Below are 15,417 nucleotides of genomic sequence, written 5' to 3'. Positions count from 1 at the left end.
AGTGTAGCCAGTTATTCGGTTTTATTTAATGCAGTTGGTATGTTTCGGTACAATTTTCATCAGTCTGAAGTACGAAACGGTATCACTTTTTTCAGCCGTCTTCACGGGTTAACCTGCATCGTGGTCTTATGAGTAAACTCAACAATATAATATAATATATAGTAATTCACTTTTCGCTCTATCCACTTTCCACTAGCTTCAAATTCTGATTTGTACTTTGTTTACGTCGGATGCGTTTTCTTTTTAATTTGGAAGACTTGTAAATTATTGTTCTGTGCTATAAATCCACGGTAAGTATTATATTTTATGTTTCATTTATTATTAAATAAGAAATGTCATTAATATTTGGTTTTCTCCGTTTTGATATTAAATTAATTTTGTGTTACCTACCTAACCTCAATAACACGTTTTGATCACCATCCCAAATTTATTAAAAATTAAAAATATTTTAGTTGGTGTTGGACATTTTAGTTATTATTCACTACTATTCTGTTACAGATCATGTCGTCGATTACGTTGAAGGATGTTGACCAACACAAATTCGTTGCTTCATTCTCCGCATTCTTAAAAAAATATATTATTATTAGTACTTAGTAATATCTGTTCTTAACCATTAAAGTTTCTAAATTTTAAACTATCTTATTTTTAGGAGCGGCAAGTTGAAGGCCCCAGAATGGGTTGACTTAGTTAAAAATGGTAAATTTAACGAATTGGCTCCTTATGATGAAGACTGGTACTACACCAGATGTGCTGCAACATTGAGACATATTTACTTCAGGTCGCCAGTTGGTGTTGGATCCCTCACCAAAATCTTTGGAGGTAATGTTGTAAGATTTTAATAATCATATTTTTTTAAGTTAATTAAAGCAATTAACCCACCACCAATATTTCAGTGCCTATAATATTATAATTTTATACCTGTGCTTTTAGCAAAAAAAAGTGAATTTTAAGTTGCTTGTTAAAGGGTTTAAATGTCTGGAAATTCTAAAGTAAACATCCTCAAAGTAATATTATAAATAATAATGTAAATAAATTGTTTCATTTTCACCTAAATAAACTAATTTCCATGAATTGATGTCAAATGTACTTATAATGAGCTTTGTAATTTTTATGAATCATATTCTTGGATTATCTGTCAACATTGTTAGTAAAAAAAAATTAACACTTTAAACCTTATTTACAAATATTCGTCATTAAACTTTATTTTTAAATTAAAAGTTTAAATTTGAATTATTATTCTTTAACACTTGTTATTACATGTTACATATTTATTCTATTGGCCTTAAAAACATGTTTAGATTAATAAAATAGTTGTATCTTCATTATTAGGTATAGTGTATAATCAAAAAAATTATTTTAAAATTGCTTGAAATGATCAATTAAATTGTAACTAATGAATCTACTTTACATCATCTGCAGTGATTGAAATAATATTAATCCTTTAATAATTTTTATTAAACAACTAATTGAAAAAAAAATACTAAGTAATTTATCAATCACACAAAATAAAAAATAAAGATTTATTTAATTTAGTTCCGATATTTTTATCATAAACTAAAAAGAATAAAATATACCATTTATTTATTATTATTTTTTTATAGCTCGCAAACGTAATGGAGTGAGGCCATCCCATTTTTGTCGCAGTTCTTCTGGTATTGCACGTAAAGTACTTCAATCTTTAGAACAAATGAAACTTATCGAGAAAGTTGAAAACAACAATGGTCGTCGATTGACCTCTCAGGGCAGGCGAGATTTAGATCGTATTGCTGCTCAAGTGAAACAAGCAAAGAAGAAGAAGCAAGCACTTTTGGCCGCTGAATCAGCGGGATTTTCTGTGCTTATTCCAAAAACTGACTAAGAATTGAGTTGATTATTGTATAAGACCTAATACATCCTTAAAAGTAATAAAATACTTTTTAAAAACAAATATGTATATTGAAATTCTAATACTTATTTATAATTATCCTCATTCTTTCATTCAAAGAATTAGAACATTTAGCATTAATCAATATTGGCCTTAATATTTTAAAAAAATAATCTATTTACTTTGAAGTTATACAAAAAAATATCCTAATAGATATGGATATGGATATAACTCCCACATCCAAGCAATTTTGAAAAATTATTTTGGTTTGACACTAAAATATGGCTTATTTATATATGATAAAAAAAAAGGCCCATTAGATCATTTTGTGTTCTTGACTATTTACTTCAGTCTAATATTTTATTACAATAGTAATAATTAAGATATTTAAAATAATTTGCCCCTCTCATAAAAACTAATGTGTAATCTTATGTTTATTTTTATTTGAAACGTAAGGATTTCTAATTTTAAAATTCTTAGATGTCTTTATACATTGTTAATATTAGTAAAATGATACACAAATTCTACAACAATCTATCTCTTTTGTTTAACAAAGTAGACAATTGTAGTGATTTGTTCTGATCATGGCTCTCCACTACCAGTATCTAAGGTAATTATTAACTGTATTAGCCAACTCTTTTTTTTTTTTTTGGATAATTACACTGAATCAGTTTTAAATTTAAAAGATCCACTAATTCAATTAAAATGTCAAAAATTCAAAAGCTTTATAGTGATTATTCAATGTAAAGGTGATTACATGAGTTAAGTCAAACGTATGAAAAACATTCTCTTTACCAAATTTTTTTTTTCAAATCTACCTAAAAATGATTCTTAAATTCAACAACAATCATTTTTAATTGATTGTTCTCTATAAGCATTGAATTAAATTTATATTAATCTACCATAGATATCGCCATGAATAATATCTATCCTAATTTGTAGATATTACTATTTAAAAAATAAATTAGTGTGAATACTAAGTTAACCATTATACTGTATAGAAGGTGTCGAGTGTACCTCTTCATAAAGTAGGTAACTATAATTCATAATATGTTAAATTTGAATTCAATGATAAATTATTGAATACGAAAAATAATTCTAATCGCAGATGATCTGTCAGCCTGTATTACTAAGTAAATTCTACTACATATTTAAATTAACATTATAGTAAAAAAATTTTCTATTATTAATGTGGTAAGTTTATTTAATTTTTTCCGAGAATACCACAATTGCATTATTCATTTACATTCGAATAACTCGTGCATTATTTTTATTAAATTTTGAGTGAATTTCAATTAACCGTGGAATGGTGTTAAATAGGTGAATTAATAAGTTCGTGGTTTAAATGGACTAGCTTAAATTGCTTATAATAAAATATAACAATGTACATACAAGCATTTATTATAGAACATATTCTATAATCAATAGTTCAAGTGTGAATTTTCCACAAATATTTTTAAATTACAATAAAGTAACTAAAATCGTTATTTTTTGTTAAAATATCAAATTCCGTGAAAATTTGAATCTAAAATGTCAAAAAAAAAATTAAGTCTGTATTTTAGGTAATGAATGGAGCAGTCTTATTTGAAAAGGAGTACCTTTAACTATTTTATAGTATTATACAATTAAAGTGGTACTTCGCAAAAGGCCCATCACTGTGATGTTGCCAAATTGCCTATCTAAACTGCCGTTAGATATTTATTGTTAAAATCAAAAATTAATATTTAATTTAAAAATACTGATTATGAGATGTCGGAAATATATTATACTCAATGAGATGGCCCTTATAACGATATTAAATAAAGAAAAAGTTTTGAATGCACGTAGTAAGTGTACTATACTAAGTCGATTATTACGGAATTATTTATTTTATTAATTTATGTAAAAAAAGTAATTATATATATAAATATTGGTAAGTATAACCCGTCCAACCATCTTGGGACTTGGCAACCGTTTTGGTTTTTTAAAACAAATTATTGTTTCATTCAATAAATAAAGTGATTATAATAATGCATGATTATTTTAATATACATTAAATTTTATTAGTATTGTCATGTATTATTGTTCTTAAAGTTTCTTTATCTTAAAATAATATTATCTTATTTTGTCCTACTCATTTTACCATAACTCGTTGCATTTGTTCAACTATTTTTTTTGTTATATCATATTCTGTCGCCATAAGTAAGTATTAGGAACATAAGTCGGTTCTTCTTATACTAGGTGTATAGTGTATATGGCTTCATTAGGTGTCTTATTTTCCAGTTTATTCATTTATTGGTCACTATACGTCTATTACCATTTATAACAAAACACAAAGGACTATATTATAATTTATAACTTTGTTTATTTATGTTATAAATTCTTGTTTCAATTCTTGAATTATGTTTTATTAATAATTATAGATAATATTTGTTAGATATACCTAATATGATATTTTTTGAAAATTTTATTGTAAAATTATAAAATAAGAACTCGAATTGTCTTTATACTTAATAGTTATACAATTTAAAATGAAATATTTTGTTCTATACCTCAATATTCAAACGTATTATCAATTATATCAATGAAATAAAAAATAATAATTGAATCAATATTGAAAAAATTCTATATAAATAATAATATTTTCTTTCCCTTTTAATGAACACAATTTTTACAATTTAGCTATAATTAATAAGCGTAAGTGATATTAATAGAATTACAATTTTTTTTTAATTATTTGACAAATTCACAAACAATTACAAGTCAAAGATAGTAATTTAATTTTTCGATTTTCGATTTTCGCCGTATACCCAACGTAAAATATAATTTTACGGATAATACATTAGAAAATAATGGGTAGTTATAAACATGGTATAAGGGTTTAAGTTATCTTTTTCTAGCGTAATGACTAGATAGAAAAGTTCTTTTAGGTTGAATATACATGTTATAGTAGTGTGTATACCCATAAATATGTTTACCAACACACCACTGATTATATGCATTAATATATACAATACATAGCTCTATTCTCAAAATCTAAAACAGTGTTATGGATTTAAAACAAAATTGACAAACTTGTTTTTTGGAATTGGGAGAAGTAAAAACTAAAAGTATTGTTTAGCTTCCTCGAATAATATTCCAGGGGGGCAATTGCTTCCCCGGACGCTATTCATTTAAGTGAATAACCCAAAATTTACCTAGGTATATAACATATATTAATTGAACAAGAACGCAATTTATCGTTTGAATAAATTTATAAATTAATAAATAATATAGTTAGTAAAAATAAATGTGTATATTAGTTGTGTAGGAAGTAACATGCCTATACAAAGACTTTTATAATATTAACATTATTAACTACATATTTTTAATTATACCAGTTTGAGTTAACTAAAAGTCCTAAGTCTTTACAAATGAGAACGAAAACGTATTAACCTATCATGTAAATTTCACCTAACGATAAATGTATGTATAAGCTTGTCTAAATGATGTTAGACATATTAAAGGACCGTGCAAATGTCGCACAAATAAATAACAATACCCATGTTATTTTAGGCCATTCACCCAAATGAAAGTCGCTTACACAGTTACACACTAATATCATTAAAATTCCACCTATGTAAGCAGGTATTTAAATTTATTGTTATTTCGCCAGTTCTCAATTTAAAAAACTACATATCTCCAACACAAGTAACAGTTATATAGATTATAGATGCGTAAAAAATTAAAGTGTTGTTACTTTTGAGTTATATTATGTAAATTCTAATAATATTTTATGAAATTAAATCATACTTGTACATAAAAAATAAATTAAAACCATTAATATATATTATATTAATTATAGTAATCTTCACGATGATATTCATTTTAAAACAAATAACAGTTAGTAATTTATTGGTATAGGAATAGAACATAGGTAAACTGCTTACCTATATTTCAATAGACAATAAGAATAGAAAGGTCAACTGGATATTAATAGATGTAACAAATTTTAACATTGCTTAGCAACGGGTGTGATTCTCACAGTTTAATAAAATATAAAACTAATAAAAGTATATTTAAATAATAATTTGTTAAGCGAATTTAATTCTGTACATAGTTAATAACATATTTGTTTGATGGTGATTGAATAATTTTATCTATTTAGATAAATCTAATTAAATGCACAACTACAATAAGTTCATGAAAAATGTGATGGTTATGAATTATTTAAGTCACCTATATGGCTATAGCCTATAAGAATAACAAATAGCTTAAGAAGTTAAGCCTATATATCTAAATATTAAATATTTATTAATATTTATTATATTATAAAATACGCACATATTGCCCTATTAATATTTTTTATAATATTATTTAATACGAGTACAATGGTACCAAATTTAAAAAATGTTCATTAGATCGATAATTATTGTCATCCAGAAATATAGATACGTATGTTATCTAAAATAAAATATGTTTGTATATTTTTTTATAAAATAAGCTAAAGATATTTTTATAAGCAACTATGGATATTATTTTTTTTAATTAGTGATGTATTTGTGAGTGGTACCTATACGGCTAAATAGGCATTTATAGTAATTTCGTTGTATAAATTATAGCTTAATAACTTATTATTAGGATTTAAGGGCACATCTGTGCAAGTGATTTTTTACTTTAAACCATTCTATTGTACGTGGAATTATCTATTACAATTTTCAACTTAAATAATTATAAAATTAATTGCTTGTGCATTTTTAAGAAATTTCAAAATATAAGTATTAAATAAAAATAGGGAGTCAATAATTTAAAATGTAGATATTTTAACTATGGAATGTTAGTACCCATTCGTCAATATTATAGTTAATTCAATTTCACCTGGCGACTAGTGAACTAAATTATTAGGAAAATGTTATATTTTTAAATTTTTTTAAAGTAGTTTTTATAGTTTAATTAAATTTCCATCTAAAATTGTTTCTATAGTTTTTTTATTGATATTTGATAGACATTATTAGTTTAAATCACGACTAATGGACCTATAATAGGCCATACAGACATATGGAAGGTATACCATATTTCGGTGCATATAGACTATTTATTATTATTTTTTATTTTCTACTTTTATTCAAGTTTATTATGCATATATTGTATACCCGTGATCTAGCTAGCACAGTTGCACATTATTATAATTATTTTATCTATAACTAAAACGGCGCGTCGGCCGCAGCGCACGCGCATCATAGATTACGGTTCCCACCCCCACCATAAACACTTACACACACACACACACACAACAATCGGAAATAACTAAATACTAAATAGTACATAGTACATACCTGCATTCCATTTTGTTTACATTCCATTCCGTCGCCCCGCACTATACGTACGTATAGGCAGAATATCGTCAATTCTGTGTACGTGATCGTTTTTTATCGTTTCCAATTCCGTCCGTTCGTTTTTAATCGCCGTTATTTTATACTCTTTTTTTTTTTTTTTATGTCGTTTGTGATCATTGTTTATAGATACTAAAGATACTTACATATAGCTCCCAGTACACGGACGAATCAAAATCGCGTCTGCATGTTTAATTTAACGGCAACCACCATAGTGGTCATCGCAGCTCCAGCCAGCCAACCGTCCCTAGAGGTAAATAAAAACCATATTTTTCTATTTTGATATATATGATTATTTTACAGTAATGATAGTAACGATACTTGTATATCGGTCGTAATCACAGGGTTCGCAAACCGGGTCGGTCCACAGTGCCTCCGACCCCTTCCGTATACGACTTGATTCCCTGTTTAGGAAATATGTATTAATCTTCCAACTCATCTTCGTTGTCATGTACCACCTTTCTGATCCTAGCATGATTTCTTTTATCTGTTTCTCTTTCCTGTCTCTAGATCCTAGACTATCACTTTCATTGTCCTGCGTCATGTGCTGTGACTTGCCCATAACTACTCGCCAATGTATCATATGGACACTCAAATAAAATGACTTCATCTTTGAAATTTTTGTCAGCTACCTAACAAGCCAATATGAAGTGCCTACTGAAGGATATATACCCATTTGGCTATTTCATTTTATTGTCATACAAAATTACAAACATTAATCACACATAAAATGCCAGACCACATTAAAAACCATCTCATATAATATGCTAACACATCTGATTGAATTCTATGTGGTAGTATATATTCGGTTGTTATGAAAAAAAGTAAAACAAGAGCTTGTATGTTAACTAAAGTCAGAGGAACTATTAGTAAAAGCATATAAAAAGTAAAAGAAAAATATATGAAAAGTTGCTATAAATTTTCTAGTGCTTCACATTTTTTTTTTTTGCCATAGTAGAAAATACATTGTGCGACTATTCTGTTAGTATGATAGCTATGAACATTGCTGTAAAAATGTTAAGACATTAAATGAAAAAATTTCTTTATGGTATAATTGCAAAAAATAATTTAAAATCACATCAGATTTTATTGATATTAATATTCTAAAGTCATATTAGTTATCGCTAAAAAAATAATTTTATTAAAAACTTGTTTATTTTTAAATTAATACATTTTTGTCAAACAATGTATAAAATGTTTATAGTTTACATAATATTATATTTATATAAAAATAAGTTAGTACACATTAATTATACAATAAATAAACAGTTAAAGTTTTTACTATGAAAGTGTTTAAGTATATCCAAATAATATTAATTAAGATTATATTTTACAGAAATATTAATTATAAAATATATATATATTCGTCTTTAGTATTGATTTAAAATATCAGATATTGTATTTTATAATATTTTAGTTTAAAATTATACTCATATTTATGACTGTAGAATTGATACACTTATCAAGTATAGATACTAACATAAAGTAATTAGGTAGGTACATATGATTTGTTTCATTATGAGTATAATGGCTATAGTTATTATAAAGTATTCTTATGTAAAGATAACTCCATTGTCACTTATTATCTCCAATGCATCCTATTGCACTTTTATGGTATTAAAATTTCCTGGTTTATCATTACTTTACTATAAGTAAAGAATTCCATATGAAGTACATAATTCAACATAAGATACTTATTATTTCAGAAAACATAAAATAATTTTTTGTTATTATTATCATATTTTAAGTTTATTATCTCCTTATAAATAATAACATACATTTTAAATTTTATATACCATATAATTATATAAAATGATATACACATAAACTACTGGACTAAAATTTAATTTTTTATATTTTTCAGTACTTGAAAAATATTTTGTTTTTGATAGATAAATGATGATTATGAAAAAAAATGATTATTATAAATATATTACAAAATATAATTGTTTTTTTTTTTTTTTTTTTTGAAAAATATTGTTTTTAATGACTACTTAGTTGTATAAAAATATGAATTTCAAAAATGTTAACAGTTTAAAAGTAATAGGTACATTATATTTTTATTTTAAAATGTTTATAAAAAAATATATCATTTTTTATGTTAATTAAATAAAAATATGTTATATTGTTGTTTAGTAATGTTCTCAAAGAAAAAGAAAAAACCTCAAATATCTTCACCGACAAATTTTGAACACAGAGTGCATACTGGCTTTGATAAACGTGAAGGTAAATTTATAGGTTTGCCTTTACAATGGGCAAGCATTGTTGGTAACAATCAAATACTTAAGAGCACCAATAGACCATTACCTCTTGTGGATCCATCAGAAATTACTCCTACAGAAATATTAGATTTAAAAGTAAGTATATTACAATTGTACATTTACCACTTAGAGAAATTTATTGATGTTTCTGTTTTTTTTTTTTTTTTTTTTTTTTTTTAATGTGTTTGTAACAAAAGTACATCAATTTTTAATATTAAGGTTAGTAAATATTAAGTAGAAAATTGTAGTTAGTTTGAGATGATTAAGTGAGGAAGAATCAAAAATAAAAAGTCCTAATTCCTTGAAAAATTATCTGAAAACACTAAAATAAAATATGAAAGGAATATATTATAACTAGATTGATTTTCATTTTTTTTTTTTTTTTAATTCTAAAAATAATAATTTTAAAGATTTGTAATTTTTTGTAATTACACAATTAAATTTTAAAAATATTCGTACTATCTTGAGATATATCAATCTAAGTTAATAACCAATAATAAGTGTATTATTGCTATATCTTAGATAAAAAATTGGTGTAATTTACCATATTTCATAAATGAATTGTAAAATATTAGAAATAACATCTATGATAAAAATTAAAATATTTTCTGAAACACCTTCATTCATTAAGTTAAACACATTTATTATAGTTACTTACTCAATAATAAATTGTACCTAAAATCTACGAAAAAAAAAACTTTGGTTTACATGTACTAAAATAATTTTAATAATATTTCATTCGAAATTCTAAGTTTATTTTTTTTTGTATTGTATACAAGAAAATATATAATTGGTAAAACATTTTATTGTATTTATTTTAGACTATTGTGCGTGGAGAAAATAATTTAAAAATCAATAATAACCCCGTTAACATTCGAAATAATGAACCAGCTGGACTTCCAAAAACATCTAATGTTGCACGTTCAAACTCATTACGTTCCTCAAGTCCACCACGTATTCGAAGGCAACATCCAAATGTACCACCACCGTTGCCAGAAAATGAAGTGTTAGTAATGAACCAGAGTTTGGTACCACAACATTTACCACAATATCCAACACCTAATAATACTCAAACAAAACTTGATTACAGCAATAAATTTGTAAGTTATAAATCAAGTTTTTTTGATTATTTTATTTCATTGTGGTTTTTGTTATTTTGTTATACAGATAAAACCAGGAGGTTCAGAATGGCCCTCTCAAGAAACGCCGGTATCACGAATAAATCAGAACAATACTCCTACAGGTCAAACAATTATACCAGATCAAGGGGGATCTCATTCATATCATTCCATGCAAAATGGAAATATCCCCCCAATATTTTCTAATGGCTCAGCAGTTGACTCTCCATCTGGAAGTCAAACATCTCAAGCCAATACTCCCGTGCCACCAAATCGTACCCATCCTGTTATTAACAATGCCCAGATTGTTAGTACAAACAAGGTAAGTCTAAAAACTTTTTCTAAATCTAGAATTTTAACTAATGAAATTTCAATTCAAGGGTATTGCTCAAAGTCATACTCGAAATCAAGATCAGAACCAAAATATTAAATCAACCACAAATGGTATATCAACAGCTAGTACAATGTCAATTCCTAGTATAGCTACAAAACAACACCATGAGCAACAACGCATTACACATGAACAAGTATTTAATATATTTTTTTATTTTTTTTATAATAAATAATAATACTCAAAATTGATTATGCATTTTAGTTTAGGGCAGCTCTTCAACTTGTCGTTAGTCCTGGAGATCCTCGTGAAAATTTAGATAGTTTCAAAAAAATTGGTGAAGGGTCAACAGGTACCGTTTGCATAGCTACTGATCGAATGACTGGTCGTAAAGTGGCTGTAAAAAAAATGGATTTGAGAAAGCAACAACGGAGAGAATTGTTGTTCAATGAAGTTGTCATAATGCGTGATTATCACCATGCAAATATTGTTGATATGTATGACAGTTTTTTGGTTGGTGACGAATTATGGGTTGTAATGGAATATTTAGAAGGTGGAGCACTTACTGACATGGTTACACATACTAGAATGGACGAAGAACAGATTGCTACTGTGTGCAAGCAATGTTTGAAAGCATTGGCATATTTGCATTCTCAGGGAGTAATACATAGAGATATAAAAAGTGATTCCATACTTTTGACTACTGATGGAAGAGTAATTATTTTTAATCATTATTTTATAAATTATAAATATATATTTTATTATCTTAATTTTTTAGGTGAAAATTTCCGATTTTGGTTTTTGTGCTCAAGTATCTCAAGAATTACCTAAAAGAAAATCATTAGTTGGAACACCTTACTGGATGTCCCCAGAAGTGATATCACGTTTACCATATGGGCCAGAAGTTGATATATGGTCGTTGGGTAATAATTTATTTTTATTTTATTACTTAATCAAACATTTTTTAATGTAAATTTTTTTCTAGGTATTATGGTTATTGAAATGGTTGATGGTGAACCACCTTTCTTTAATGAGCCACCTCTTCAAGCTATGAGAAGAATACGTGATATGCCACCACCAAAACTTAAAAATTCTAATAAAGTATGTTGTTTTATAACTTGTTTTATTTCATATAATTTATATATTATAAAGTATAAATATGTATTATTTAATTTTACTTACTTGCAGATATCACCCAGACTACAGGGCTTCTTAGAAAGGTTATTGGTCAGAGATCCAGCACAAAGAGCAACTGCAGCTGAACTTCTACAACATCCATTCTTAAGACTAGCTGGTCCTCCTTCACTGCTAGTGCCATTAATACGAGGATCCAGACATAGCAATTGTTAAAAGGTAAACGACTCATTGTTTGTTTGTGCAATTTTTGTTATTTATTCAATATTATTACATTACTTTTAATTTTATAACAATTTTTTTTTTCTACCAAAATTGTGTATTATTGAAGTTACTTATAAAATGTAACTTATTTAAAATGAAAAGCAATTAATTATTGTATTTTTTATAATTGTATTTATATGTAGTATTATGTAATAATTTTTAGACATCGAAAATCTTTTCACCTTTTTTGTCACAAGCTCAATATGACATACTTAATGTTGAATAATTAGTGCCTTTGTTGTAATTTTTGAATACTTATATAAATTCATCAATTCAATTCTCCATTATTTTACATAAATAGAAACCAAAGATGGAGTAAAAATAGGGTTTAATTTAATTTTGTAAAGTGTACTTTTACTTGTAACCAGGTGCCTTTTACATTGGATAATATATATTTATATATATATTTTGTTTAGTATAAAAATAATATTTTGTTGTGCATGTTACTAATCTGGCAGTTGATTCCCATAGAAATTTAATTTTTAATGAACTATTACCATGCTTATGTTTTTACAGTATTTTAATCAAATAATAATGTTGAATTTTATACGGATCATTAAATTTCTGATTTCACGGTTATTAACATGCATACTATAAAAGCAACCACACCTCTGTGTGTCATGCACTTTTATTGTTAACATAACTATTAGGTTATTCATTGTTTATAAATACCTTTTATAATATAGTATTATAAGTTTAAAGTAAGGCTGTTTTATAATTAAGATGAAAAATTGATCGAACTTAAGTAAACATACACACGGTACAATGTAATGCTTTAACATTCCAATTATTGTTTTTGATTATTTGTTAATTAATTGTTTATTATTGACATCAGTATTTAAAATGATTGTATTCACATTTTTTTACCTTCTAGTCAATAATTGATTTAACCAATCTTTTGAAATTTTCATTTGTATTATCCATTTGACATAATATTATTATTATTTTCACATGCATTTGTGGTATAAACAATATTACCTATCTAATAGAACTTTTTAGATCTCTGTGTATACTGGTTTTTTTTTTTTTTACTGCTCCATTACAAACAATTATACTTCATAACTTTATACCTGTAGGATTAGGTTAATTTTTTTTTTTTTACTTATCATTTATAACAAATTGTATTATTATTTTTTTCACTTGTTCAATACAACTAACACAAATTAATTATTAATGTACACTTATGTTTTTATATTATGTGATATTCATTTTTATTAAAATACAATTCATATTCAGTTTATTATATAATCATCATATTTTCGATCAAAAACTTAATACATTATTTTGATTTTTAATTTTATCATGTTTCTTGAATTATTTTATGTTGTATTCCATCAGTATTTTTTTGATTTGTATTTATTAATTATTTGTTTATAATTATTATTTATTGACTACTTTTAAAATATAATTATTTTTTATGTATAACTATTAATTATCACTATTATTTTACAATGTATATTTTAACTACTCTTCTAAATGTTTAGTTAAACCTGAAACGAATAATGTCAAGTTAAATATGTTGTTATATAATATTAAAACAAAACTCAATATTAATATATCTATCTTTATTATTTTTATCATACTTTTTTCCTTAAGCAACTTTTATTATTGTACAAACTCAAAAGAAAATTAAAATACTATTTTAAATCTCATATATTACACTAAAAATTACAATATAAGTTTTTTAGTGTGAGGACACGTGTGTTTTCTCTATTTTACAAATATATCTCATTTGGGTTCAACACTTCTAATTTTAAGAATTATAATTTAATATTAGAGTAAATTGACCTATTGTACAGCTTAAAAAGTAAGTACCTTATCTGTGACTTTTATTGACGTTTTTATGATATTTTAATTTTTAAGAGAATTATGACAACTTTTATACTAGTATTTGGTATAATTAAAACTTACTTAGAAATTAAAATATCTTGAAAACACTATGCTCTTTGCTTAAAGTTTGAAAAAGGTAAATTCGCACTAATATAGAAATTAGTGTATTATCGGTAGTGATAAGGGATGGCCCTAGGAATCCTAAGTGGAGCCCATTTCAAGCACCGAGACTCCAAAATATGTGAAAATTTCAAATAAAAATTATAGAAAATTTGAATATTTCTTTAAAGTTTGCCTATAACCTAACGCGTGAATATGACTTGATACAGTGGCTTGCCCGCGGTAGAAGTTATTTATGGCGAAATAAATATGATAAGCTGAATGTTTCAAAAAATATTTGTGACCAACAGAATTGGGTTACAAGTTGCACCGTAACATTTATAATGAAATTATCCACCAGTTATTAAGGTTTTCGTCTCCATTCACCTTATCCCCGTGGTGACACTTATCATTTCGCAATGTTTGCTAACGACCGGAAGACTTAACGTACGTTTCTGTAGTTTCCAACCACATGATAGATCAGTGAAGAATGCCGTTTTACTTCGGAATGTCACAAAGCGAACTAAGCTCTTTGTATTGGTAACACGTAGTATAGTATATATTATATATTGTACTACGTTACCACCGTGTCTGTCGTCTGGTATTTTCATTCTTATAACTTATAAGTAGTTATAACTATTATTATTATTATTACAGTTACGTTGCCGTTCATGCTGTTATGGTATATACTATATAGCGTGTCGTCCGTGTGTTTACCAATTTAAGGAACACTAAATTTTTCGGCCAGATTCTATGGAAATAATCGAATTTCTTTTTACAAGCTAGTGGTATTTAAATTCACATTTATAGATAATTTTAAAATTATTATCATTTCAGTATGTTCATTAAAACTTTTTTTTTTTTAAAGCAACACCTATTTTGATCACCATATTCAGATAGACCTAATTTTTTAAGATATAATTTTAATATTTAAACTATGGTTCTAAATTAAAAATTAACTAAGTATAAAAGCCATTTCAATTTTAATAAATAAAACATTTTTACGATCATTAAAGTGTATAAAACCATTTATAATTATTTATTATTGGTTACTTTTTGAATTTTTACGTTTGTTTTTCCAAAAAAAATAATTGTCAATGTCAAAAATTTATTTTTATTCTAAAGTTAAAATTCAAAGTAAATATTATTTTTTTTGATAAAAAAA

At 25.6% G+C, this 15,417-nt stretch overlaps 2 protein-coding genes across 2 annotated transcripts; both read left to right on the top strand.

The window, feature by feature from the left end:
- Positions 1-158: 158 nt before the first annotated feature.
- On the top strand, positions 159-1,929 carry LOC112600565 (40S ribosomal protein S19). Its single transcript, XM_025347828.1, has 4 exons — positions 159-290; positions 499-572; positions 650-819; positions 1,602-1,929. Exons 2-4 carry the CDS (start codon positions 502-504, stop codon positions 1,856-1,858), a joined length of 498 nt encoding a protein of 165 aa, XP_025203613.1. The 5' UTR covers positions 159-290; positions 499-501; the 3' UTR covers positions 1,859-1,929.
- Positions 1,930-7,144: 5,215 nt separating this feature from the next.
- On the top strand, positions 7,145-12,366 carry LOC112600523 (serine/threonine-protein kinase PAK mbt). Its single transcript, XM_025347768.1, has 9 exons — positions 7,145-7,468; positions 9,352-9,572; positions 10,298-10,576; positions 10,644-10,916; positions 10,975-11,121; positions 11,190-11,639; positions 11,704-11,848; positions 11,911-12,026; positions 12,114-12,366. Exons 2-9 carry the CDS (start codon positions 9,354-9,356, stop codon positions 12,273-12,275), a joined length of 1,791 nt encoding a protein of 596 aa, XP_025203553.1. The 5' UTR covers positions 7,145-7,468; positions 9,352-9,353; the 3' UTR covers positions 12,276-12,366.
- Positions 12,367-15,417: the final 3,051 nt, after the last annotated feature.

Source organism: Melanaphis sacchari, unplaced genomic scaffold (genome assembly GCF_002803265.2).
Source record: "Melanaphis sacchari strain LSU unplaced genomic scaffold, SCAv2.0 Contig65_pilon_pilon, whole genome shotgun sequence".
Taxonomy (NCBI): Eukaryota; Metazoa; Arthropoda; class Insecta; order Hemiptera; family Aphididae; genus Melanaphis; species Melanaphis sacchari.
This window is presented reverse-complemented; position numbering and strand designations above follow the sequence as displayed.